This window comes from Epinephelus fuscoguttatus, linkage group LG1 (genome assembly GCF_011397635.1).
Source record: "Epinephelus fuscoguttatus linkage group LG1, E.fuscoguttatus.final_Chr_v1".
NCBI lineage: Eukaryota > Metazoa > Chordata > Actinopteri > Perciformes > Serranidae > Epinephelus > Epinephelus fuscoguttatus.
Genome location: NC_064752.1, coordinates 10,190,525 through 10,215,513, shown reverse-complemented (window position 1 = coordinate 10,215,513; position 24,989 = coordinate 10,190,525). Strand labels below are relative to the sequence as shown.

The window sequence follows — 24,989 nt, the reverse complement described above, 5'->3', positions numbered from 1 at the left end:
CCATGTAAGCTACATGTATCACGACAACCTGCTGCTCATAACTAATTGCCCCATTGTGGGATTAATAAAGTTGTCTGAATTGAATTGAACTGAATTGAACCCTGTGTAAGAATCAGTGCTGAAATGGAAGTTGATTACTTGAATAGTCGATCAAAAGTAGATGCTAATCATTTCAAAAATCTATTAATTACTGGGCAGACAGCATGAGGTATTTGAGAATTTAAACCTTGGCTCTGAGAAAATTTTATAGACCAAACGAATATAGATGACAACATTATTTATAACATTCATTCTATGAATTATTCATCAACAATTCATAAAATCGCAGCTTCTCTAAGAATGCAGTTCATATATAACTTTTTCTGGAATCTCTGTAGAGTTAAAGGTACACCATGCAGGAATTATTAGTGACTGTAAACACAACATTCAAACACCTACCTCTATGTTGTTCTTCATCCTGTCCTTCAGTGTTCGCAAGTGAAAGTGCAGTGAAAGCCAACCCTAGATTCACTCTTGGTTTTTCGCACTATGTCCTTGATTTTCATAGCTTCCTCTTTGATGCATGCTGACACCTGGTTGCCACCTTTTCATAAAGTCCCGACCTCATTTGCTCATAGTTATTTGCTGGTGCTTACACGCCAAGAAACATCCCTAACAGCAATGTAGGAAGAAATTAAGGAAATATAGGCAGAGAGCAGAATCTCTGGAGATAAATACACTGTCACACATTTCGAGGAGGTTGTACGTGATCATTTAGAGGAATTAATATGTATGAGTCTGTAAAAAAAGGTCCTGCATAGTATACCTTTAATTATTACTGATCTTAATCAAGCTTTTAGTGTTTCTTTCTGCTTATATCTTCACAACCAGTAACTTGTGTATTGATTTTTGCACATGTGAAGTCAAGACATCACACATTTGATCTGGAAGACAAGAGGATACGACAATAATATCCCAAATAACAACATTTTAAAAAGTTAACTTTCCAACTTAAACCCACTTTCATTTTGACAAAAATTGACACCATGAATGGGGAGGTGTTCCAGGTTTATTTAAAGACATACTAAATAAATATAGCACCATTTCAGAGGAGAGAACACTGGAGGAAACATGTTTGTAAAGATGCTCTCAGACATTCCAGATTGAGAATTACATCACCTGCTTATAATTTTAATATTTGTAGTTCACCTGGTTGCTACAGTTCATTAAAACAAAGTGACATTTTGGGTTTACATCAAGGACAATGTATAATCCAGTCTGACATGTAGCTCTCAGCTTCTAAATAAAGACAACACAGACATGCAGTGAGATAATATAAAACATCCAGGTAAAGACAGACATGGGCTTCAGAGTGACTTATTGCACTAAGTAATGCCAGCGTCATTCATTGACTCTACAGACTTCTGCTGGAGGGAAAATGTGATTGATTAAAAGTGGTGGCTCCTGTTATTTTGCAGTTTTGGCCATATCGGGACTCCTCTACGATGATTACCATGTCTCAACTTTAAAAAAGGCGTAAATATAATATGTAAGGAATGGCAAAAGAGGAGAAAGTATTTTGTTCACTGTTGTTTAAAACTTAGAAATGTTTTTTCTTAATATTTTATTAAAAGTTGTCTTATTTTTAAACTAGAAAGAAAAGAACTTAAAGGCATCACTAGGCATCAGCATGTAATACTACTCAAGTCAGACCACTGGGTGGAATTATTGTGACCAGAGGGAGGCGCTCTTTTCCTGGGAAAGTAGACACAGCAAAAGTTCAGGGATAAAAGCTGAGGATCACCTCTCAAAGGCAGGGAGGGCACTTGTGTTGAATTTCATTATAGTAAACAGCTGTTAATGTTATTACGTCCACCCCCTGTATACTGGCTGTAGCTGTTGGGAAATTTTTCTTTGTGTTGTAGCTTATGATTTAACATTCATTTTCAGCACCAACATTCAGACTACAGTTCTGTTGTGATGTTTGTTTTTTCCCTGGCCGAGAACCTTTATGTGTAAATGGTACCAGCATTCAACAACATGTACTACACTTTCTAATATACATCAATATAACGTGAAATTTTCTCTCATTTCCAAACGGTAAACACTTTAGGAATCCAGTTTGATCTTGTTTTAACTATCACAATTATTTCCTTCTCCTTTCTTATACTGTAACGGGGATATGGGCAGTTCTCTGTATTTTAGCTGTCTAAAATGCATCGTTTTCGCCTCCTACTTCCTTCTGAAGTTTCCCAGCTGAACACCCCTCCGTCCGCTCACACAGCGAAAGGTGGCCGGCTGGATGTCCCAGTATTTAACAGGATTGGCAAACAGACTGATGCCTGTGTACAGGTTCTTCTTAGCGCTGGGTGTGATGGGGCAGAAGTCGTTGACTCCCACACTGGTGATTTTGTTGCCATGGAGGTAAATCACCTAAACAGACAGAGAAGATTAGTTTAGTTTTTCTGCTCTGTCAGTAACAAACGATGATTGGGAGTTCTGTTCTCATGCTGCTTAAGTTTTACATTGGAAACTCAAAGTCCAACCGGAAAAGACAGACTGGAACGAGTTACAAGTTGGAAAGTGGGACATCATTTTATAGCTCCAGGTTGCTGAGTAGAAGGAAACTGATGTATTTGAGATGACTGAAATGTTTTACAGTAACTATGCTTCAGCTACACTGTTAGATTTGGAGTAAAAAGTGTAGTTATCATGTGAGGGTAAGACTGAGGTCGACAGGTGGATTGATACAGCATCAGCAGTGATGTAGGCGCTGGACCAGACATAAAGGGAACTGAGCTGTATGAAAAACTTTGGGTAGCAACCAAAAGAATGACATGATGGATACAAGCAGATGAAATTAGTTTTCTCTGCAGAGTCAAGGTGAGGCGCTCAGCCATCTGGAGGGAGCAGCTGCGTCTTTGCAGTGAGATCAAGATTGATTAAGAGGAGTCACTTGAGCAGAGATATTGGATGAAGCGAGATACCCCACTCAGCTCACTTCCTGATTCAGTGACGTCAGCGCCACACCCCCGTAGGAGACTTGCGGCAGCTCTGAATGTATTGTTGTCAATGAGGAAATGAACGTGACCACAATTTATGGTCAATTCTTTCGCCCTGTAGTCACTAAAGTAAATATTGGGTTCATTTTCCACAAGCCACACATCTTCCCAACATTCTGACACTAAAGCTGCTGTTTTCATCCGCATAGATCAAGAGGAAGTTAACTTTGTTTGAGCCCTGTCCATCTCAGAACACAAGTTCTCGCGAGATCTCGTGATCTTGATAAACAGGCGGTAAAATCACAGTTAGCTTACAAACAGTTATTTACTGCTTGTAATAAATAAAAAATGCCCAAGCTTTGTGCAGCAATAGGCTGCAATAATAGGAAGAATGTATTTTCATTCCACCTGCTTCTCGATCCGCATACACAGACATCCACAGAGCCTCTGTTCAACATGAGGTGGGGGGGGCTCTGATTGGAGGGAGAGCTAACCACGCCCACTTAGGAGACAGGAAGAGTAACCGTTTTCTTAACATTGGATAAGCCTACAGTGGGGTATCTCCTTTATCCAATATCTCTGACTTGAGTTGGGTCAGTCGTGTGATCTGGATGCCTCCCTGTGGAGACTTTTTGGGCATGTGCATAGGGACCTCAGGATACTTTAGGATGAGCTGGGAGATACGGCCTGGGAGAAGGAGGTCGGGCTGAGTACCTTATTTAGCCTCCTGCTGCATCTTTTGAAATTCTAGGTCCAGGCGCATTGACAGCACGCAGCATCTCTGGAGTCTTGCCCTTGTAGTGGGGCTGCCAGCTTTGAGATCTGTCCTAACACTAATGTCAGCTAAACCCAGCCGACATTGTCAGCGTTGTTACATGCACTTTAGTTGGCTGATACTGATACCTGGAGGTAGCGCAGGGTGTTGAGGCTCGGTGGGACCTTTTTCAGACGGTTGTTGTCCAGGTGGATCTCACGGACATTTGGGATGCTGGCAAGGCTGCCATTTTCTACATACTTGATCTGGTTAAAACCGAGTCCTAGCCTGCAAAAATGACACAACATCGTTAACAGGTGCAGAATATCTACTTCAATAAAAAATCAGCTCTGCAGAAATGAAGTGACAAAAACAGATTAACACATCAAATTAATGAACATACCTGTATTTAAACTTCACATTCTTACTTGCACATAAACAGAGCCACCGCATGATGATAGAGATAAAAATAAGTAAACATCTGAATTGTAGATGTAAAAGTTACCTGGCAGCTTAAAGGACACAAATAATGTTATATGAAATCTTAATATTAACAAAAACAAAGACAAACACAACATTCAAATGGGAGTTTTGAAGAGTGATTGATTTCAACAGCCTGTTAAATCTCAGTTTCTGGAGTAAAATGTTTCTGTTTTTCACCTCTGCAGGTTTTTATATCTGATGAAGTCTTCTATTTCCACTTTAGCGATCTTGTTGTAGTCCAGGCTCAGCTCTGTGATGGAGGATGGGAGGTCTGGGAGAAACAAAACGTACCAAACATAACTAAAACGTTGTTACTTCCTTAAATGACAACTTGAAAAAAAACTTAAACTTAAATCAAAGCATCATATTAACAAATGTTAACCGTGTTTTTGCCTCATTCAGTTGTACTTTTGAGGTCCAGTGTAGTAATATTGTAGGTAGGTTACTGAAGGAGAAAGAAGAGTGCACCATTTATTTGATGAAATGAGCATAACATGAGGTGAGTGATATTCTACCTTTTGGTACAGCAGTTAGTTTGGCCTCTGCTATACCGATATAAAGGGTCGACAAGCCATTGAAAGCTCCCAGTGCAATCCCACTGTTGGCCAGAGGGTTGGCGCCCAGCTCTGTTGGGACAAGCACAGAACATCTGGTGTATTTATTAATGATCCATTATATCTCTGATTACATCAGTTCAAGGACCCGTTGGCCCTGGATAAGTCTGCAGTTTACCACTCAAAACAGCGTAGCAGTTTATTCAACCCTTCTCTGGTTAAAGCACTGTTAAATCAGTTAGATGAACCGTTGCAGCATTTGGGTTGAATAGAAACCTGCAGACTTCTCCTTGGCAAAGGACACTCCTGGCCTTTGAGAACATCGATTATTGCTTATCTGAAACAGGGAGCTGGATTACCCAGCACATGCAGCTTCCTCAGGCCTTTAAACGCATCCTTCTGGATTCTGTTGATCTTGTTTTCATGGAAGCGGAGCTCGACAACGTTGGGAGGCAGGTTTGCAGGGATCTCAGTCAGCAGGTTATAGGAGAGGTACAGCAGTCTGAGATGGGCCATGTTTCTGAAGGCCTTGGGGTGAATCTTGGAGATCTTGTTGTTGATCAGAAACAGGCCCTGGTGGAGGAGAGAGGAATCTTTATAAAATATAGTAGGTCCATATAACGGAGGAGGTTTGTTTGACATTGTCAACAAATCAAAGACACTTATGTTTTTTTGCTTTGAACATACTTTGGTTTCTTTATTTTGACTCAGAATTAGAATTTGATTTAAACTGTAAACAATGGACTGAATCAAAACAGATAAAAATGTAAACAAAACTCAACTCTCTTCAGGTTCAGGTCAGTTTCACTATTCAACACTTAACTGTATTAGCACAAAGCTGCAGATTGTTCTCACTGTTTGCTTTGATAGAACGCAGTGTAATCCAGAGTTTAGGGCCTTGATGTGGTTTACTCTTAGCTAGGAAAACAACAACTAGATCAAAGACAGACCCGCTGTTAGTGCCCCTGCCCCTTAACTGGGAGCCTCATCCAGAGGGACTGTAATCTCATCAGGCTGCAGGCTACATTTAGACTGATATTACCGAGCTGTGTCCTCTTATCTGGTAACTTTAACAGCTACAAGCTGGTTTTGTCATTCACACATCTTGAGTCTAAATGTGACCCATTTAAGGTTCTGAACCAAATCAACTCATTTTGTAGATGGAAGCAGTTAGAGGTCATTGGTTGAACACTGGAACTGATGTCTTGCTCTGAAAGTACTTAAAACAAATGGTGGATATGAATGTTCTTTTTTCTGTTTCTGAAATGTCTGCAATCTATTTTGTTGTTTTTGGTTCTAGAGTTTGTTCCCACCATCATGAAATTCTTAGAGAAGGCCTGGAAATAGTTTGGAATTTAAAGAGTGTTTTAGATATGTTTTGTCTGTTGTTCAAATTCTGTTCATGAAAATCCCAAAACATGTCTAATGTGATGCAAAATTCGTTCCTTGTATTACTTAAAATCTAGTGCCGTGCATCATTAGTATCACGTGATAAACATTAGCATATGTAGCTAGTTGGTGGTGGGAATGTTTGATGCGCAAGCAAAGTCAGCAAGCCCTAGCTCTCTTATTTGTAAATCCCTGGGAAGTGCCGGTTTAATGATGTATGGCTTTTAAATTACAAATATAATACATTACTCAAGAGAGAGACAGACCCTAGCTGCACTGGATGTAGGCTCTGTACCAAAACATTTGACACTGGCAATATTGGGGAAGCTGCTCTGGTGGCAGGAAAAAAAACATCAAGACAACCAAAAGGCAGCTGCAGACACACTGCCAGCAGTGGCAAATATTTCATGCCTGCCATAGCCAGGCCAGATAACATTAGCACTGTACTGTATGTGAAGACACAAAGGCCTTTCTGTTCCATATTCCATGCTACTTTTTTGCTGAAGTAGGAGCCTCATTATTGCACCCTATTATCACTATAGGCCTACCTATTCTACACTAAAGAAAGTCATGGAAACGCGGTTAAAAATTCTAGAAAAGTTTTGAAAATTCTTTGGACAAAGTGTTTGGGAACCTGGTCTAGAAATACTTATGTTAGGTCTAGAAAATATAATGATATAATAATTGCAATTTTTATACAGTTTTTTTTTATACAATTTTATACAATGTTGAATCAACCTACAGATTTTAAAAATAGATTTTTGTACATTGTTGATAACAGTATTTGTTCGGACAAAGTTTTGTACTGTAATGGCTCGTAATGGTTCAAGCATATTTTCTTACAAATGGACATTTGTTTGTCTATTTTATGTGCAGAACTACAGGGATTGTGTGGTGAGCTGAGATACACTCAATCCTCCATCTGAACGCATCCTGTGTGGACACTGGCAGAGAAATGAAGCAAAAAACTTGGTCCTGGTTGGGATAAAATCATGTTTGGGCTCAAAACACCCGGTTTTGGTGCCACAATCATGGTCGGACAATCATGCTTTCCACCAGTGTCTCGCTAAAATACAGTCGGTTTTGTTGTTTGTTGGTCTCTAACAGTCGTCTGCAGTGCTCTGCAGCTGGGCAGCCTTTGCACCTAGGTGTTACGCCATTCACCATCCCCTGCACCTCCTAATGAGAAACTCAGCTCAAACATTTAGTCAGAACAACCTCACTGGAAATGTTGATATGACGCATATAAAACGTGCAAATGTAACGTATCCGCTCTTTGCAGAAACATATGCCAGCATTTTCCTCTGGCAATTGCGCTGTGTATGTGGTCAAGATTTTCTTGTTTTATAATTCTTGTTTTGCACTGGTCAAATTTAGCAAAGTGGAACTGAAGTGTGCTGATGTGTGAACACCAGTTGTTTGTCCCACCTGTAGTTTTAATAGGAAGCAGAGAGATTGGTTCTCCTAATCATCCAAAGGATTAGATCATAACAAATGTACAGACTGATAGAGTACACAGTTATTCACGACATCTCCTGCAGCACATGTCTGGCTCAGGTGTGTCCAGGAGATGTGACTGGAACAGACTCAGATGGATTGATGTCATTGTTCACTTTTCTCAGACATGTCTGATGTTTAGGTCTGTTTAATGTTAACAGGAAGAGTCTGTGGTATTGATTAGTGTGTGCAGGGCGAAACAGTTCTGAAGGTTTCTCTTACATGAAGCTTGTGGAGGCCTTTAAAGTCGTTCTCCTTGATCTCAGTGATATCATTGTTTTGGAGGTCTAGCAACACAGTGTCCTCAGGAATCTTCTCAGGAACAGAAATCTGACCTGTTGGCAGAAACACAAATGTTTGAATGAAGACCAGAGTTGGACCAAAAGCGATGAAAATCATAGTTCATTCGGGTTGCAGTGAAATACAGGTTTCAAGGTATACTGTTATATGAAAATAGACAGTTATCATACTGTGAACATTTGCTTATTTACCTAATTGAAAAAATGAAACTGGATGGATCATCTCACCTTTATTTTAATTATTTTCAAGAGGGAGACTTTTAACACTTATTCTAATTTAAAAAATGGTGTTTCAATCATAGTAATATAATGTTCATTCAACCAAAAAAAAATCCCAGCTTCTGTTTCTTTTCTTTTAAGGGTCATTCTGATTGATAACAACAATAATTCTGTAATATTGTCATTCTGTGAAATCACATTATTTTCTGTGACAGTTATTGTACCATGGAAATCTAATCATAGCAACCCTAGAGCTCATCCAACACCTGTGTGTTACATATAAAATAGAGATATAGGCCTACATGTGAAGAAGTTATTGTGGTCTTTTTGACTCAAACTCTGTCAACTCAGTTTGCTAAACTCTGATGCAAGATAAATGAATCAGCATTTTAAACATTCACTTTGTCACTGATGGAATATTAGTCAGGTCGTTGAGCTTAAGATCATTTGCACAGCCCAGGCACCAGAAGAAAATGTTGGCATTGTATGTTTCTGCAAACCACAGACACGTTGCATTTGTACATTTCATACGTACATATCAACTTTTCGAAAGTGACGTAGTATATGAGCTGACCTTGTTATCAGGAGGTGGAAGGGATTGTGGATTGTGAAAACTGCAGCTTTTTAGCTACCAAGCAGGGTTTTTTAGTAGCCCATCACTGTTTCCAACAGGGATAGTGCCACAAAAAGCACTTGTGGTCTTTTTACCAAGACATTGCTGTGTTTCTAGTCACGATTATGCCACAAAAGCAGTATTTTAAGCAGAAGCATGATCTTTTCTTAATCATAATCAAGTGGTTTTGTGCTTAAACCTTCCCACATGTTAACTACAGCGTTGTTGAAATGTAAAGAAACATAAAGTTCCAATCTATCCACTACATAATAACCTACAAATTTTAATGTATCTGCGGTTTGCAGAAATGCACAATGGCAACATTTATTCTGGCAACTGGGTTGCATTTATTAAAAGTATTTCAATGCAGAGAGACAGACTGCTGTCATTGGTTTCAGTCTTTTCACAGGGGTTTGTGGACGAGAAGAAAAAATGTAGAATAACACCAAACTTACCCTGTTATCATAAAATGATGAACTTCACATATGATTTATAATTAAATAAAAGAACATGTCTTTATATCAGTATCCATGAATGTAGCTCAGGGTGTTTTTCAGTGTGCTGTGTTTACAGTAGTGTGGATTCATACTGTGTGTTCTCACCCTGGTCTGAACACTGCACCACTCTGGGTGAGCAATGACAACCGGCCGGACAGTTCTCATCTTCATAGTCATCGTCATCGTCATCATCGTCATCTTCATCACTTGCATCAGCCATCATGATGTCAGTGTTTTTCAAGAAGTCCATGACATTGATTGGCTGGTAGGGTTTGGCGTTGCCTAGCGCCAGCAGGCAGAGCAGGAGGAAGATCCTCATGGTTTAATTAGGAGACTGGTCAGTGGGAGAGCTGTGGGAGAAGACAGAGGTTAGGTTAGCTCTTAGAGACAGGACTAGACTGTGATGTCATGGCACTGAGGAAATGACCTGTCCAAGCAGTGGAATACTTTTTTTATTTGTTTGTTTTTCCTGCAGTTTTATTCCAGCATCAACAGAACAGAGATGCAGAATCCTGTAGTTAACCTCAGCTCAGACTGTTCAGATGAATGAACCACTGTGATGGTATTTACAAGGGAAGATTCTGTCATAATTCCAGTTTCAATAGTTGTGACTTACAGTGGCACTTTTAGAAGTGCGAAGCATGTGGAAGCTGGTCACCTTTGATGTGTCATCTTGTAAAAAGCATATTGATTTAAGAGGTCTTTGTAAAACAAAATGTTCAGCAGTACAACAGGCCTCAGCCCGATCTGATTACACTGAATATAATTTGAAACACAGACAGACTGTAGTTTCCAGTCAGTCTCGTTTAGTAGGAGCCAAGTGGACCTGTGAAGCCCTCTTTATGGTGTCCTCATGTCCCATGTCCAAAACATATACTCACAGCGCCATTTAAATTCAGCTTTACATAAGAGGTGCCCTACTCCATCATGGAGTCTGGCCTTGATGGGGTCACAAGATACACCCTAGGGATCACAAGAGGATAAACCAGGTTGTATAGAAAGACAAAACATAGTTGTGCTACACACTAACGTCTTTTTGGTGCTGTTGCTTTACATACCGATTGGATTCACCTCCACTGGCCCCTGATAATCATTTAAATGCATTAATCTGATATTCACTGTTGACTGTAAGCTATTTTTAGAGAGCAGGGTTTGTTACATCAGAAAAGTCCTAAATCCACCCTCAGCAAGTTTTTGTATTAAGTCCTCCCTAAGTTCTTACTAACTACTACTACTACTACTAACTAGCTTCAAACTAGTGATTTGTTTTCACATTCAAAACTGTCTTAGCTGGTTAAGTGATGTAATTACTGATGTCTAAATCGTTTGCTCGGAAATATTGCCATCACCGTCCAATCAAACGCAACCAACTATTTCAACAGGTCACCATATCCAAAGCTGTAACTTGCCTGCCAATATTCTTTTGAGAAACTGCTGCCTCATTCTGTATCTCACAGAGCGCCTTAAGGCAGCACAACACAGATGTTATTAACAACAGTAACTAACTCCCAACTTAACTCCCTCTAGTATTCTTCATTTAAGTCCTTATATAATACTCACATTTCAACACCTTTCATCACTTACACTGTATTGTGCATCCTTAATCCCATTTGTATTATCCCACCTCTTCACACTCCTTCAGCTGCTCCTTCATTTAAAGTTAAAGCAGGAATGCTGTTCAGCTTCCAGCACTTCATTAAGCAATACGTCTTAGCTTTTTAGCAGGAAGTAACCACACCACGCTGTCTGCAGAGACTGCACCCTCTAGTTATTACTGATGTATGTGAGTACTTTAAAGTTGTAGTTAGTTGAGGTGGAGCTGATATTAACTATATCATTACCTTTGGCTAGCTTAATCTATAATAATGCATTATATTTTAGGAACTGATCACATGTTTTGTATTATAAAATCATAGTCTGAAAAGTACTCAGATATTGTGGTCAGAAGTATAATATTATAATGTAGTAGAAGAACAAAGTAGTGTTAAATGAAAATACTCAAGTAAAGGAAAAGAACTTCAAAGTTGTACTTAAGTACAGTACTGGAATATACATTTTATCACTGGTGGTTACAATAGTAACATAATACAAGCATATATATATGCACAGTAGCTGATTTTCCTAGAGTGCTTTAGTAGAGTTGGTGGCAGCCACCACTTTAGATTGTTGCAGCCAAACTGTGTAAAAGCTGTAGTAATCGTTATCTTCCCCGGTGCTACTGTCACCTCGGATCCACTGAAACTGTTTTTAGTGCTCCAGTGGAGTTTCATTTTCACAGCCTCAGGTCAGTCTGATTTGGGAACATATTGCTAAAACAGTGCATGGTGAAAGGGCACACAGAGTTCCTGTGATCAGTTTCAGTAAGTGCTGCTGTTTTTTCTATCAGTGTTTCCATGAAGCTCTGAAAACCTCCACTGGAAACCAGTTCTTGCAGCCAACATAAATGTTTCTCCAGCTCTCACCTATTCAGCATCTGTGGTGATTCACAAAATGATTTATATATCTTCCTCTATTACACATTCACACAGCCAGCAGAGAGAGGCCGAGGTCGTCTGGTTGCGTGCCTCCGGTAATCTTGATGGATTCTGAGCCCTTGAGTTGAGCAGTCAGTCCTCCCACAAAAATGTGGTGGTGGTCGAGCATCCTGCTGCGACAGCAAATACTGCTCAGCGCAGACCCTTCCTCTGCACCCAGACTGTCGTTTGTTCCACATGTGCACATTTAGCACAAAAGAGACTGTTTTCTTGATGTTTGTTTTGCAGCTTGGTGGGTTTTTGCTTTAACAACTTGGCAGTGAGTCGGAGATATTTATCTTGTTTATTGGGATTTTATGTCAGTTAATCAAACAAACCTTGAAAACCAATCCAATAATTCTGACTTCACTCCAGTTAGGCTGATGAAGGTGCAGTGAAGTGCTTTTGTTTAAGTATGAATAATAGTCGATTCTCTTGAGGTTTGCATTTCATGAAACATCCAAACTAGAGGCTCGTCACCAGCCTGTATCCCCATCTGATCCCATCAGGACTCACATACAGTGTGTTGTTGCAACTGGTGGTAATTTTCATCATCAAATAATCTGTCAGTTATTGTTCTGATTATTGGTTTAATCATCAAGCCTGTAAAATATCAGAAAGTAGTGAAACATTTCCATCCCAGTTAAACAGAGTTCAAGTCAACATGTATTGTTAATGTCCAGCCAACAAACCAAAACCCAAATATATTCAGTTTACAAAATTAAGCAGAATTAAGCAGAAAGAAACTGTATTGGGGAAGCTGGAAGCAGAGAATATTTTGTATGTTGAAAATGGCTCCTTTAAAATTAAAAACTATTTTATAACTGACAATTACAGCTGGCTAATTTTCTGTTGATCAACAATGAGATTCATTTTTTTCAACACTCATACTAGTGTAAGATCTGTCTGCTTTACACGAATTTAATTAAATTTGAGGTGATTCAGACAGATTTTCCTCATGTGTTTGTATTAACAGTTCATAATGACTGTATTCCATGGAAAATTACTTTGTATCTTTGTTAAATGAGATCTACTTCAACAAAACTTTGAGGTAAGGAACACATGAAAGACCAAAACATTCAATATAAAACCCATCTATTAATCATCCTCCTTTTAGAATTTGCTCATTTGATATAGTTCACAACATTCAAACATCCAGAGACTTATAAACATTCCTGTAAACTTATCTTGTTGTGCTCCAAAATTTACATGCAACTTAACCTCACTCAGTAATATGTAAATTTGAAATATTTTCTAATAAAATTCAACAGTTTTTCCTGCAAACAGACCCAGAACAGCTGGTAAAAATAAGGATTTTCAGACCAAGATCTGCAGCCTACTCCTGTTGCTCCACTGAAACACCTCCTCCACCTTTCAGGCATTCTTGTAAACTGACCTAAACTGATTTCAGAGATGCTGCATTCTCTGAAATTAACACATGTCAGATCAACTAATTAAGATCTTAAAAAAGATTAGGTATTTTTGTTTTGATAATAAATCCAGGGTGTGTCCTACCTCAGCCGTCAGGTGTGTCTGTGTCCTGGTTTAAACCCCGCGCTGTGTGCAGAGCAGCAGCAGGGTCCAGCTGGAAGGCTGAGAGTTGGATCCTCAGTCAATACATTCCCAGTGAACAGAGAACAGCATCACCCTCTCTCACCAGAAGTAAAAAAAAAAAACTAAAAAAAAACTGCCCCAGAACACCCCCACCGACGGAAAACCACTGCTGTTAGGGTGAGAGGTTCAGTTTCAGTGAGGAGCTCTTGACTCTCTCAGTGATCACACCATCTGCACTTCTCTGGGACTACATTTGGAAAGGCATTGTTAGGACTTCAGTCATGTGCTTTTCATCAGGAGCTTTGAAGTGATGCCAGGATCGTTAGCTTCAGACTCCTGAATGCTCAAGTCTTTATATAGAACATACTGGTAGGTCTGTCACCTCCCCTCCCTTAACGGCCTACTGCCATATTAAATATTTTACATCAACTTGAATGGTTCCTACACTAAGGCCTGTTGGCATCAGGTTAAACAAGGAAAGTGGGACTGTACATCTGCTGTAGCTGTTTGGGTTTTCTTAGTGAAACATCAACATTTAGGATGGAGGTGAGCCGAACCTCCCGGGGATATTTTAGGATGATGCCATCTGAATTCCTGCATCAGGCTGCTTCATAGTACCAACCTGCCCAAACAAAGAGCCGAGGCTGCCATGTTGATCTACAGATAAAGATCTGTGGAGTGATCAGCAGCAGGAGGAGGAGGTTTGAGATGTTGTGATGCTTGTCATCAGGTAGCAGTGGATCTTAAGGGTTAACAAGACAGGATGATGAATCTGTCTCTTTTACAGTTTTCCCCAGAATTTATTGTGCAAAACTACATTCTTTATTAAAATGTAAGATACAAAGACACTGCAACACTTTTCAGAATAGAAATATGGACTTTTCAAGACTTTATCCAAAATCCAGTTTTTCTTTCTTTCTTTTTTTTCATTCATTCATTTTTCGTAACCACTTATTCTGTGAGAGGTCGCAGGGGAGCTGGAGCCTATCCCAGCTGACATTGGCCAGGAGGCAGGGTACACCCTGGACAGGTCTCCAGACTATCACAGGGCTGACACATAGAGACAGACAATCACATTCACACCTACAGACAATTCAGAGTCCACAATTAACCTGCATTTCTTTGGACTGTGGGAGGAAGCTGGAGCACCTGGAGGAAACCCACACTGACACAGGGAGAACATGCAAACTCCCCCACCCATGGACCGCGGAACGCATCTGAACAAGGGGGGGCCATAATTTCAAGTCACGCGGAGGGGGTGGGGGGGCATATGCATTGAAACAGACAATATTACTGATGTATTAAATAACGTTGCGGAGCACTTATTTTTATTCCGACGCTACACAGTCACATCTACAGTATACGCATGATCACGAACACATGCTTGCTCAGATTAACCCCTCTGATCCCACTCTAACATTCACACACAACAGGCCAAGCCTATTTATACATAAACGCACAGATGAAACTATAGCAAACAACAAAGTACATCCAGTCCACAACCAAAACTCATCTTGCTGCCTTGAATCTAAATCAACATCATATTCATTATCATCAAAAGTCAGCACTCATATCAGACTGATGTGCAGAGCCACACATACACACGCACACACACACACACACACACACACAACAACAAAACAAGCGCAGCTGCGCAGTTACTGAAAAGTAACCAAAACGCTGAATTTCTGACCATTACCAACCGCAATGTGTATGTCCACTCCCGCCCGCTCCCACAAAACTCCTAGAATTTATGCCCACACAATAATAGTAATAATAATTTCTCCCGTCCCGCAGGAGAAAACATGTCATTTTATAGGCTATTAATAAAGAGGTTCATGGGGTTGTTTGTTTCGTTTCCCTGGTCTGCATGTCTTTTGACGCACTGGTCAGGAATAGCGCTCCTATTTTGTTGTTTTCATTTAGTTTTTAATGAAATAAAGGCTGTTTCATATTCTGTTCTCCTCCTCTGTATTTATTTATTTTTCTACCTTTATATAATCACGCAGTGATTAAGGTTAAGGCAAGCCCGGTGCCAGGATGAAGTTACTGAGGGGCCGGTTAAAAATTACGAGGGGACAGATCTTTATTATGCAACATAGGTTCACACAGTGAGTTATAAAGAATGCGCAGCCGTGCGTAATAGTCGCGCGTAATGACAGCTCGTTGCCGGTGAAACACAATAAACTGCACGTCTTCTTTCATGTTTGTCTCATGACAGATGGAGCTGACAGACAGACAGACAGACAGGTGGAGCAAGCGGCAAATTGGTATGAAAGCTGGTTCAGGGTATATTCGTCCATTTATGAATAAATATGGAGTGGAAACGCTCATGCATGTGCACCAAGTTCCTGTGTTGACATCCTGTCGCTAGGCTACATCTTCTTTCTTCTTTTTCTTTTTCTTCTACTGTTTAATGGGGACCCGCAGGACCCAGTGGGACCCAATCCCAATGCAGCCCTCTATGTCAGAGTACAAAAGTTACCCAGGCCATGGCCCCCCTGGCCCCCCTGGTTCCGCGGTCTATGCCCCCACCCCAGGTTCAAACCAGGAACCCTCTTGCTGTGATGTGACAGCATCCTCCATAAGCTTATTTTCTCATGTTCCCTCGTATGTAAATGTTCTGGCCTATTCAATAGAGCATGTTGGTCTAATGTCTCAATAAGTGGGCCATGTAACTTTTACACAAGAGTCTCTATGGGCCAGGTTCTGACCTGTAACATTTATGTTATACTTCCATCACAGCTCAAATCTAAACTTTTGATGAAACTGTCACTACACTCACACAGTAGAACATGAGACAGATAGTCTGTGAAAAAATAATTTCCCTCCTCCCACTCGTTAGGCTTCTAATGGCATTTTCTAGAGTCCACCGTGGCTCACTGAAAACCAATCGGAGCCGAGGAGTCTCCCAAGCAGCTGTCAGTTACTGCTCGTAAAATTTGGTAAGACTCTGCAATGCTAATCAAATATGAATCAAGACTCCATAACTGCATTGCCTATTTCTTGCCTCAAATGTTGTCAGACACATATTTTATATTAGGATATTTTAGTGTGTGGTTTAGCTGTAAAATGGGAACCTCAGCTCGCCTGTATCCAACATGGTAGCCGGACAACAAACTTTCTCATGTTACAGCTAGATATTACACTGAAATATGTTTCTGAAAACATTTGAGGTGAGAAATAGGCAATGCAGTTACAGAATCTTGGTTTCTATTTGATCAGCGCTGCCTAGCTTGACAGTTGTACACAGTTCACGAGCAGTAATTGACATGATTGACAGCTGTGTGAGAGACTCCTCAGCTCTGACTGTTTATTGTTTTCATCATAAAAGTTACCAACTGCAGCTTTAATTAAGAACACTTAATACATATGGTGCTAGAACAGTTTGTTAATTGATCAAATTTTTTTGCCATTTTTTATAATTTAAAAACCTAATATTTGAGATTAGGTTGTTGATTAAACACAAACCTAAAATGACTTCATCTTCTTCTCTTGGATCTTTTCTTGGATGGTTTCACAGACAAAATGATTTTTTAAAGTAATCAAATAGATGTTACTTGCAGCCCAAAATAAATGTATCACTCAATTATCATGTCTTGCACACCGAGAAATATAGCTGTGCAACTGCAGCCCTCCTACCCTGCAGTTTCAGTTTTATTCATGCCAGCTGCATGGATAAAATTATGGATATGATGATGAATAGTGGCGTGCATAACTCCAAAAGACTAACAATATGTAGAGGGGTACAATTGTGGTGAGGGTCCAAAAACAACAGAACGTCAGCACTCAAAGATTAATTGACGTTGTGACGCTGATGACGGCTTTGTAGCTGCAACACGTCTGTTTTTGTTCATTTTGTCTTCGTTAAATAATTTGATTTATCTGTGAGTGCCAGTGTTTTGTTTGTTTTAAAATGATGGATATACAGCAAACGTTCACACTCATTATGTGCAAATAAGAATTTAATGTGAGTCTCAGCTTTAAGGTTTGTCATGTTTGTGTGCTATCAGACATTAACAATGGGCAGCAGAATAAGTTTTAATAACCATCACTGATGGAGCCTGAGAAAGGACTGAGAACACTCTTCTTCTTTGGTATCGTTTTCCAATTTTCCTTTGTTCTTCAGCAGTGACAGTTTTCCATGTGTGGACCAGTGGCCAAAAACAGTATCACTGAGCTCTGTGGATGTTTCTGTAATGGTCTTGTCATGTCAGAGAGAAGCTGTGAGGAACCATTACGTAACAAGCACCTTCAGTATGTCTAGACAAAAAGAGACTACTTAAGTTACCTACTTAAGCCAACAAAGGCTTATTCTGTTGTTTCATTTATAAAAGAAAATCTTTAAACCAAAGTAGGAGCAACTTGCATTATTTGTCCCCACAGGCAATGTTTAAAAAGCAGTCTGTAATGCTGAATGACTTGTTAAGATGGATCAGTCTTCAGTAGTGTAGTCTGCTGACTTAAGGTGGCACAAGTTACCATCAGAGTCAGTGAGAAGCAGCAGCTTTCTCTTGTGTTATTACAGATTTCCTCCTTAATTTGAAAGCAGAGACAGAAGGGAACCGGAGGTGATGCCCTGCAACATCCAGTCCGCATGATTTGCTCTGTGTTGTGTTCTGCATGATGTGTATTTTAACAAGGCACAACAGGAAAGCCCAAAGCTTTGTTTAAGGCAGAAATGAGAAATACCTCCCAAGAATGGAAAAGCTAACGGGAGCTTGCTCCCTCAGGGCTTCACGTGTTATACTATTCCTTTTTCCATTCAGTGCTGGTATTTTCTGCTGAGCTGAGCTGGAACTAAACTCTGAGGCACAACTTACGGCAGAGCCAGACCATCCAAATATGCCCTGGTTTGGCAGTCGGACAAACCAAAATGGGAGCGTGGGTCTGTGTTCTGGTTTCAATGCATCTTCTTGGTAGGGAGACCATATTTTCCAATCCATCAGAGATCTGGTTAAATGATTATCTCATCAAATGGAGCCTGTTGAACATGTGAGCGTTCACTACTCTCTGAAGGAAATTCGTAACCTTAAAAGATTTTAAGAAAATGTATCTTTTGTTTTTCCTACCAGTAGTTTCTGACTTTCCCAGAAAACTGATTTAGATCTCACAAACAACAAGGCTATCACTCTTCTGCCCTGTTTACTCTGCCATAGCTTTAAGGCATTGGCATTTTTCATCATCGTAAATAGGGCATCCTGCTGGTCTGCGGGTTCAGGGTCCTGACTGTGTCATCAAAAGAATCCTGGTTTCAGTCTGACCAAGACTTTTATTGCAACTACTGTAGATAGTGGTGTCTCTGGCATTTTATGTTGTCTTGTTGTTGTTATGTATTGATGGTACTAAACTGGTCTTATTTAGGTTGTTAGGTTGTTTTCGAGAGACCACTTTAGGTCGTTTTGTGATGAGGGTTTTTCCCCATTATGTAATTTTGTTTACATATTTATCATATTTTTATTTGTCATCTCAACCAGTCAGTCAGTCAGTCAGTCAGTGTCACATAAAATAATTTGTTTAAAGACATTTTCAGGCTTTTTGCATTTAACCTCTAATTAATAGGACAGTTCTGGCGTGAAAGGAGGAGAGAGAGAGGGGATGACATGCAGCAAAGGTCCATGGGTTGAACTCGAATCTGCGGCTGCTGCTGCAAAGGACAAAGTCTTAGCACATGGGGCACCTGCTCTACCAGGTGAGCTACTAGGCGCAACAAAATGCAGTCATCAGTTGCTTCAGTTCATATATTTAAAACAATAGTAGTAGTAGCAGTAGTAATAATAAATAAATGCCTATGTAGATTAGGTTAAGGAATAGACAGGGTTATCATTCAGTATCCTGAGAGCCTGAGTACACAGAAGCTCCTCCTGAGCCTCTCAGTGCTGGCCTGGTCCAACCAGTACCTTCTTGTCTACCTTAACAGGGTGAAAAGGCAGTTATCTGAGTCATTGGTAATGATTCTCCTGGTATTATTTTTGCAGTGCCTGGTGTAAACATCCTTTAGTCGGTGTAGAGCAGCCTCATTGCAGGGCCTTGCGGTGCTGTTTTCCTACCAGGCAGTGACGCTCCCCCGTCGGGCCATGGTGCAGGAGTGCAAAATCCTTAGTGTTTAAGGGGATACCTGGAATTTCCTCAGGTGTCTCAGATAAAACAGTCCCTGCCTTGCCTTTCTCATCACTGAGACAGTATGCAGTGCCCAGGTCAGGCCCTCAGTGATGTGGACACCAAGGTATTTGAAGCTATCCACCTTCTCGACCTAGGCCCCATTGATATCAAGGGGGACCTAATTCCTTTGTTGCCTCTTTTCAAAGTCTGCTATCATCTCCTTAGTTTTGGTGAAATTTAGGAGTAGGTTGTTGTCCTGACACCAGCAGGTCAGGTCCTATTCTTCTTTCAGAAAGGCCTTTTTGTTATTATCTGTCATTAGGCCCACCACAGCTGTGACGTCAGCAAACTTAATGATGGTGTCGTGTGAGTACAGGGAGTACAGCAGGGAACTCAAAACACATCCCTGGGGTGCTCCGGTGTTTAAGATGAGGGTGGGAGAGTTGTAACATCTCTTATGTTGTGTTCTCTGAGTTATGTTGTTTGTATGTATCTCACTGTTATTGTTGTCTGTTGTGGCCTGGGTGTTCTTGGAAAGGAGTTAATCTAAATGAGGTTTCCAAAAATGAGTCAGCAGCACTTGTGGTGAAGATAATCAACTTAATTGTTTAGAGCTTTTTAAAACAAAGCTACAAAGTTGCTTCCAGTGCAAAATAAAATACAGCTTTGTTAAAGATAAAAAGTCATCAACACTACATCATCAAGACATCAGAACAAGCTCCTCAATCACCATGAAAGACTTTCTTTTCTAGATGTTTTGATTCAGACACCCAAGTTAGGTTGTCTTCCTGAAGAGTGAAACATACTAATACCAATCACAGCTGAAGTTACACAAGCACTTCACTGTTGGAGAATTTAAACACTGGGCAGATCAGTTAAAGTACGAGCTTCAGTCCATCTGACTCACGTTGCAAAAAGCCCACTGTAAGCTATTATTATCTGATGTTCACTTTTATTATTCTCCTGTTAAAACTCAGCCTCCATTTCCAGTTGCTCATTATCACTCTTTCAGAACTCTGCTGAAACAATACCCTGTTATGATCCAGATTTTAAGACTAAAGGAACCATTTTTTCCAAATGTTGCATGGATCTAATTAGAACCTGATGTAAACCTGCCTGAGAGTTTTCTCCTTTGTGTGCACTATGTGAGGACACAGGCTTTGTTCTGCACTGTAAGGACCACGAGCCCAGCAGTATATCCAATTGTGTGTTTGCCTTGATCCAAAAAGTACAAAAGCAACATTTGAAATGTTGAAATTTTGTTTTGAGCAGGACGTTTGTCGTGCTGTCATCTTTTGTTCTGCAGGATATAGTGCATAAAAACTTCATACTTTTCAGCTGACTGGTCCACCACAGAAAGATTTAATTCAGTAGCTTCAATAGTCCAAAGAGGGAAATTGGTTTGTGGTAGTGAAAAAATGTATGGCGTAATTGTTGGAATTGCAGTATTGAAACTACAAATTAAATGTTAGAGATTATTTCCTGATGGGAGATGGTCTGCGTTCCTGATGGGAGGCGGTCAGGATGTCTCTTCCCCCTCAGAATCTCATACTTTCCAACCCATCATATGTCTGTGACGGCTCTGGACCGACTGGAGCTTGTTGTGTTCTCGTGTTGAGAAGAATTTCCTCCATCTGAGCCTTCAAATGCCGTGAGTCACCGGGGCAACTTGCAGCGTGACGGTGCCAAGGAGTTGCCTCAGTGCTGCTCTCGCTTTGGTGCCACAGGAACGTCTTGTTGCCAGGAAATATTTTATTAGAGCTGTGACAGGGTCACAACTCAGCATGTTACCTGCTGCCTGGAGTGTTACCCAGCACGGCTGCACAAGGGACCAGTGTTCACCATCCCTCACCTTGATTTCACCATGACGTCACCTCACCATGAGTCCACCTGATGGTGTTTATCAGTATTCGGTATAAGCTCTGATTACGTTTGTGCTCGAGAGCTTGGCCACCCACAAGTAACTGTGAGCACCCATAATGAAGTCCTGAAGTGGGCTCGTAATATTGATAGAATAATAACGTCATACAAGTATATAAAGAGGATTGTATCACATTTTGACTTAGAGCCAAACCTGTGTCCATTCTTATATTTAACCTTCTTGGTGAAGTTCCATAATCCTGTGTTTTGATCAATCAGTGGTTTCCTGCAGAGTTGAGTGCCTCATCTGGCATTTTATGTAATGGCAGTCTGACCTAAATTGCTCTAAGAATGAAGGTTAAACAGTCACACAGTAACTTTCAAACTAAAGTCGTCCCACAATCTGTCCATTAAGATTTTATTAAATGCAAAAGGACTCAGTGGACAACCCAATCACTAGAATAAATGTTAGCATTGTACGTTTCTGTGAACCACGGATATGTAACATTGATATGTTTTTATGTAGGGCATATTTTGAAATTTTGCTGTGGTTAACATGTGGTTAGGTTTAAGCACAAAAAAACTCAGTTATGGTTAGAAAAAAGATCATGTTTTGGCTTGACATACTGGGCTTTAGTGCCACAATCACGGCTGGAAATGCCACTGATGTCTTGCAGAAATAGACCCGCCTTTGTTGTCTGTTGGTCCCTAAGCAGTGGTGTGCAATATTCTTCAGCTTGCCAGCCATCTTGCCTTGATCTTAAGCAATCCAGAATCCCCTGCACCTCCCACTTACAAACCAATCTCATGTTCACGTAGTCAAAACTATGTCACTGTAGAGACCTTGATATGACACATATGAAACATGTAATGTATCTGTGGTTTGCAAAAACATACAAAGCCAACATTTTCTTCTGGTGACTGGGCTGCAGTGGAAGCTAAAAAAGACTTGCTATAAACAGTCTTCTTGACCCAAGCAGTGTCAGTCTCTGTGGGTACCCTGAACCTCTGGTAATAGCTGTATTATCGATTTATGTAATTTGACATTAAATAAAGGGGAAGTACAGTGTTTAATTTGTACACTCCAGATAGATAAATTTCAGTTAACTCCCTTCACAATCAAGAAGGTCTTTCAGTTACTGCAAAGCTGAACATACAACAATATTAAATAATTAAAAAATATATGAGTAATACATTTTTATGAATTTGTTTATGTAGGTTTAAATATTGCAGCTTTTTCAGTCAACTTACTAAAAAATTAATTTTAAATAACAGACCTATAAGTGTTTTAAAAAAAAATACAAAAACTTGCACACACTAGGATCTATTAAATTAGTTGGTTAGTAGCAGTTTGAATAAATAAAGTTAGCTTAGTGGTTCTTTTTAACAAAACATTTTAGGTGCCCTCACTTTGTTTTACCTCTAAATAAAGTGGTTTAAATCAGTGGATCCCAACCTTTGCCTCTTAAAATAATGTGGGTAATGCTAACCTGTGACTCATTGTCAGTGGCTGCTTATTAGATAATGCCCATGTCCAATAAAGAGGCCCTTTTTTAACAGTTTTATTTAAATAACTTTTAGTGGGCTGCAAAAATAGCATTATCCAGTTATTAATATGAGGAAAAAAAATTAAAAATCAGATGGGGAGGTAAAATGGGTCGTCCACTCATCAGAAGATCAGCGGTTTGGGGCGCCGGTGGCTTAGTGGTAGAGCAGGCACCCCATGTACAAGGCTGTTGCCGCAGTGGCCCGGATTCGACTCCAGCCTGTGGCCCTTTGCTGCATGTCACTCCCTCTCTCTCTCTCTCTCCCCCTCACGCTTGTCTGTCCTATACATCAAAGGCGAAAAAGCCCCAAAAAATATCTTTAAGAAAGAAAAAAAAAAAGAAGAAGATCAGCGGTTTGATTCCCGGCTCCTCCAGTCCACATGTCGAAGTATTTATGAGCGAGATACTGAACCCAAGATTGCTCCTGATGGCTATTCCATCAGTGTGTGAGTGTGGTAAGAAACTGAGTAGCAGGTGGCACCTTGTATGGTAGCCTCGGCGACCAGTGTATGAATGTGTGTGTGTGAATGGGTGAATGTGACTCACAGCGCTGGAAAAAGCGCTTTGAGTGGTCGGAAGACTAGGAAGGCGCTATAGAAGTGCAGGTCCATTTACCTTTTACCATGAACAACTGACATAATAAAAGTACCTTTGTGTAGCTTTTGTTCTGCTTTCACATCATTCTAATCAGTCAAAAGTCAAAGTGAGAATATATCAGATTTATCTTGAAATAACTTGTCCTCCTGTTATTGAGCTGAATGAAGGTCCAACTTTATAGTAATTGTTTGTACCTGATGAAACGTCTGCTGAGCACATAAAACCTGATTGTAAGCCATAAGCCTACATCCTGAGGAGCATTTAAGAGGTTATGTGACTAATGACTAGACTGTTTCTTCATGTGTTTGATTTGTGAGACTGATGAAGTCAGCAGCTGTTCACGTTGGCAGACGAGAAGAATTCTCTCTTTTCAACAGGAAAACTTTTGATCTTTGAGCTTTGGCTCGTTGGACAAAAGTTTTCCAGCTGAGTTACGATGAGATGACGACTGGCAGCATCTAGAAAGTGACCAGACATCACTGATTGTTGTTTTCATTGCTTTTCTACTTTCAGATTTATTTTTGTCTGCATATAATTGTCTTATATTTCCACTTTGTCTTACCAAAGAGGGAGCTGAGGTTTTTGTCCTCTTCATATTGTAGCTTTTCTGTTCCAATCGTTCTTTAGATCTGTCTGCTACTGCAGTAAATGATCCTAAACCTCAGGCTTTCAGGGGAAAATATTATGATAAAGTTGGCTTTCAGCTCTGATAATTACAGCTTTCTCTGAATGTGTATTGCATGAGGATAGAGGACATGTGATGCAAAGATAACCGCATTTTATTATGACTCATTCTTTAATAGTCATCATGGCTCCACCTTGTCCCAGTGGCCTGAGGTGTTAATTTGATAACATGAGAGTGAATGAATGTGCTGGATGTGCTGACAGTTAGGGGGCTCAAGAAATTCAGAGGAAAATAATCCAGCTTCTTGGTTGAAAATGTGACTCACACACCTCACAGGTTGAGCATTTGCATTTAGTGTCAACATCCATCTAATCCTTAAAAAAAAACTCAAGGTGTTCTTCAGTGTTCCAGATGGAAACGGGAGGCTTATGTTGCCTCGTTCCAGACGTCTGAATCACCACTCAGATCTTTTTAATCCTTTCTAAGAGGCCTGGAGTTGTGCTCATTGACAGCAGTGCCCAGATCATCAGACTATTCCAGTTATGAGAGTTACTAAATCTTACATTTTTAGGTTAAAATTCACAGCAGAGGAACTACGATTCATTAAGCACATAAACACTAATGGTCCCACAATCAACAGTCCCGTAACTTAAAACAGTGGAGGCAGCAGTGATTGAATCAACTTTTGACTGCTAAAGTAGTACTGGTATGTTCTGAAATGGACACAGCAGCTCTGTATCATATTGTGTGTCTGTGTACACGGACCTTATACTAGCATTTAAAATTTCTACCTCTCTACAATAGGAAGACCCATGTGTGTAAGCTGGCATGCATCTGAATGCAAGCAGTTTATTGTCATACACTTTTGGGTGGTGCGGACTTGGGCAGCTGAAAAAAATTGAGTC

General features: G+C 40.2%; 2 protein-coding genes across 2 annotated transcripts in view; one reads left to right on the top strand and one right to left on the bottom strand.

The window, feature by feature from the left end:
• Positions 1 to 24,989, top strand: part of LOC125893035 (centromere protein P) — a 130,419-nt gene that overhangs the window by 62,972 nt on the left and 42,458 nt on the right. The gene's annotated exons all lie outside the window — the stretch shown is intronic.
• On the bottom strand, positions 1,038 to 13,442 carry aspn (asporin (LRR class 1)). The gene is made up of 8 exons (XM_049582955.1): positions 13,315 to 13,442; positions 9,392 to 9,636; positions 7,881 to 7,993; positions 5,132 to 5,345; positions 4,734 to 4,844; positions 4,396 to 4,489; positions 3,885 to 4,023; positions 1,038 to 2,412 (listed from the first exon to the last, which is right to left on the bottom strand). The coding sequence occupies exons 2-8, from the start codon at positions 9,603 to 9,605 to the stop codon at positions 2,212 to 2,214; spliced, it is 1,086 nt and encodes a 361-aa protein (XP_049438912.1). The 5' UTR covers positions 9,606 to 9,636; positions 13,315 to 13,442; the 3' UTR covers positions 1,038 to 2,211.

Coding starts and splice junctions, on each gene's coding strand:
- aspn (XM_049582955.1), bottom strand. CDS start 9,605: ATGAGGATCTTCCTCCTGCTCTGCCTGCTGGCGCTAGGCAACGCCAAA. Junction 7,994..9,391: donor GGTGCAGTGTTCAGACCAGG/GTGAGAACACAC, acceptor TTCTGCCAACAG/GTCAGATTTCTGTTCCTGAG. Junction 4,845..5,131: donor GAGGAAGCTGCATGTGCTGG/GTAATCCAGCTC, acceptor TTGTCCCAACAG/AGCTGGGCGCCAACCCTCTG.